Source organism: Saccostrea echinata, unplaced genomic scaffold, assembly GCF_033153115.1.
Source record: "Saccostrea echinata isolate AGI-Se365-2 ecotype Australia unplaced genomic scaffold, CSIRO_AGI_Sech_v1 ptg000028l, whole genome shotgun sequence".
NCBI classification, from domain to species: domain Eukaryota; kingdom Metazoa; phylum Mollusca; class Bivalvia; order Ostreida; family Ostreidae; genus Saccostrea; species Saccostrea echinata.
In genome coordinates, this window is record NW_026889777.1 from 3,959,156 (window position 1) to 3,960,000 (window position 845).

The 845-nt window shown below is 35.9% G+C and overlaps 1 protein-coding gene across 1 annotated transcript in view; it reads left to right on the forward strand.

Annotated features, from left to right (window-relative positions):
• Nucleotides 1-434: 434 nt before the first annotated feature.
• LOC133194036 (tubulin alpha-1A chain) overlaps nucleotides 435-845 on the forward strand; it is a 2,553-nt gene continuing 2,142 nt past the window's right edge. Inside the window, exon 1 of the mRNA XM_061329958.1 lies at nucleotides 435-590. Within this exon, the coding sequence (XP_061185942.1) occupies nucleotides 588-590 (3 nt within the window). The 5' untranslated portion in view covers nucleotides 435-587. The remainder of the gene's footprint in view (nucleotides 591-845) is intronic.

Sequence of the window (845 nt, forward strand, 5' to 3'; positions counted from 1 at the left end):
TGTAATCTAAACCCAGTAATACTGTCTAAACGTGTAACACAATGCGCATTTAAATATTCAGACCTATTTATCTTTTAAATTAACCTGTCGGGGCCTCAGGTAATTTCGCGGGATTGACGGCGTTACCTAGTGCGGGCATACAACAAACTTTCTGTCCTTTAAACTTTAATCTATCAAACAAAAGAATTTCATTCCCGAAGATCTTTAAACCTACAGTTAACGGTCGTCAATCAATAAAACATGGTCGTCAAAACCGTTCGTATACCCTCGGGTACTTTCCAGATCAATGAACGTAAACAACAGATGTCTGTCAATATTATGCGGAATACCTCAAACCTTTACACTGTCGATTAACGAAGATAATTGTACACCTTGCACTTCCGAATGTGCTCAGAATTTGAATTAACCAATCAGTATGCGCCGTATGTCTTGTGTTTCCAGGGCAATGAGGTATAAATTGCGAGAGACCGGTGCGGACGCCATTACCTGTTTTCTCACAGAGCACTTTACAGCTTCACGTGAGGATAAAACCTTGACGGTTCAAACTTTTTTCACATTTTGTGTAAAACCAAGAAAACTCTACAATCATGGTAAGTTAAATGACTTTTCTTTATACACTTAAAAATCGCTTTTTTTGGATTGATTTATTCATTCGAATCAATTATGTGACCTTTAGCTTTGTTTAAAGAAAAAAAATTCAATGACACATTGGTTCCCTGGTGAAATAATTTGAAAAAGCAAAAGAAAATTCCCTCTATCTTAAATTTGGAGTTAAAAAGTTTTGTATTCAAACTGAAGAATTTGCTGATCAGTGTTCATTGGTTTTGTGCTAGACCTTTTAAGAA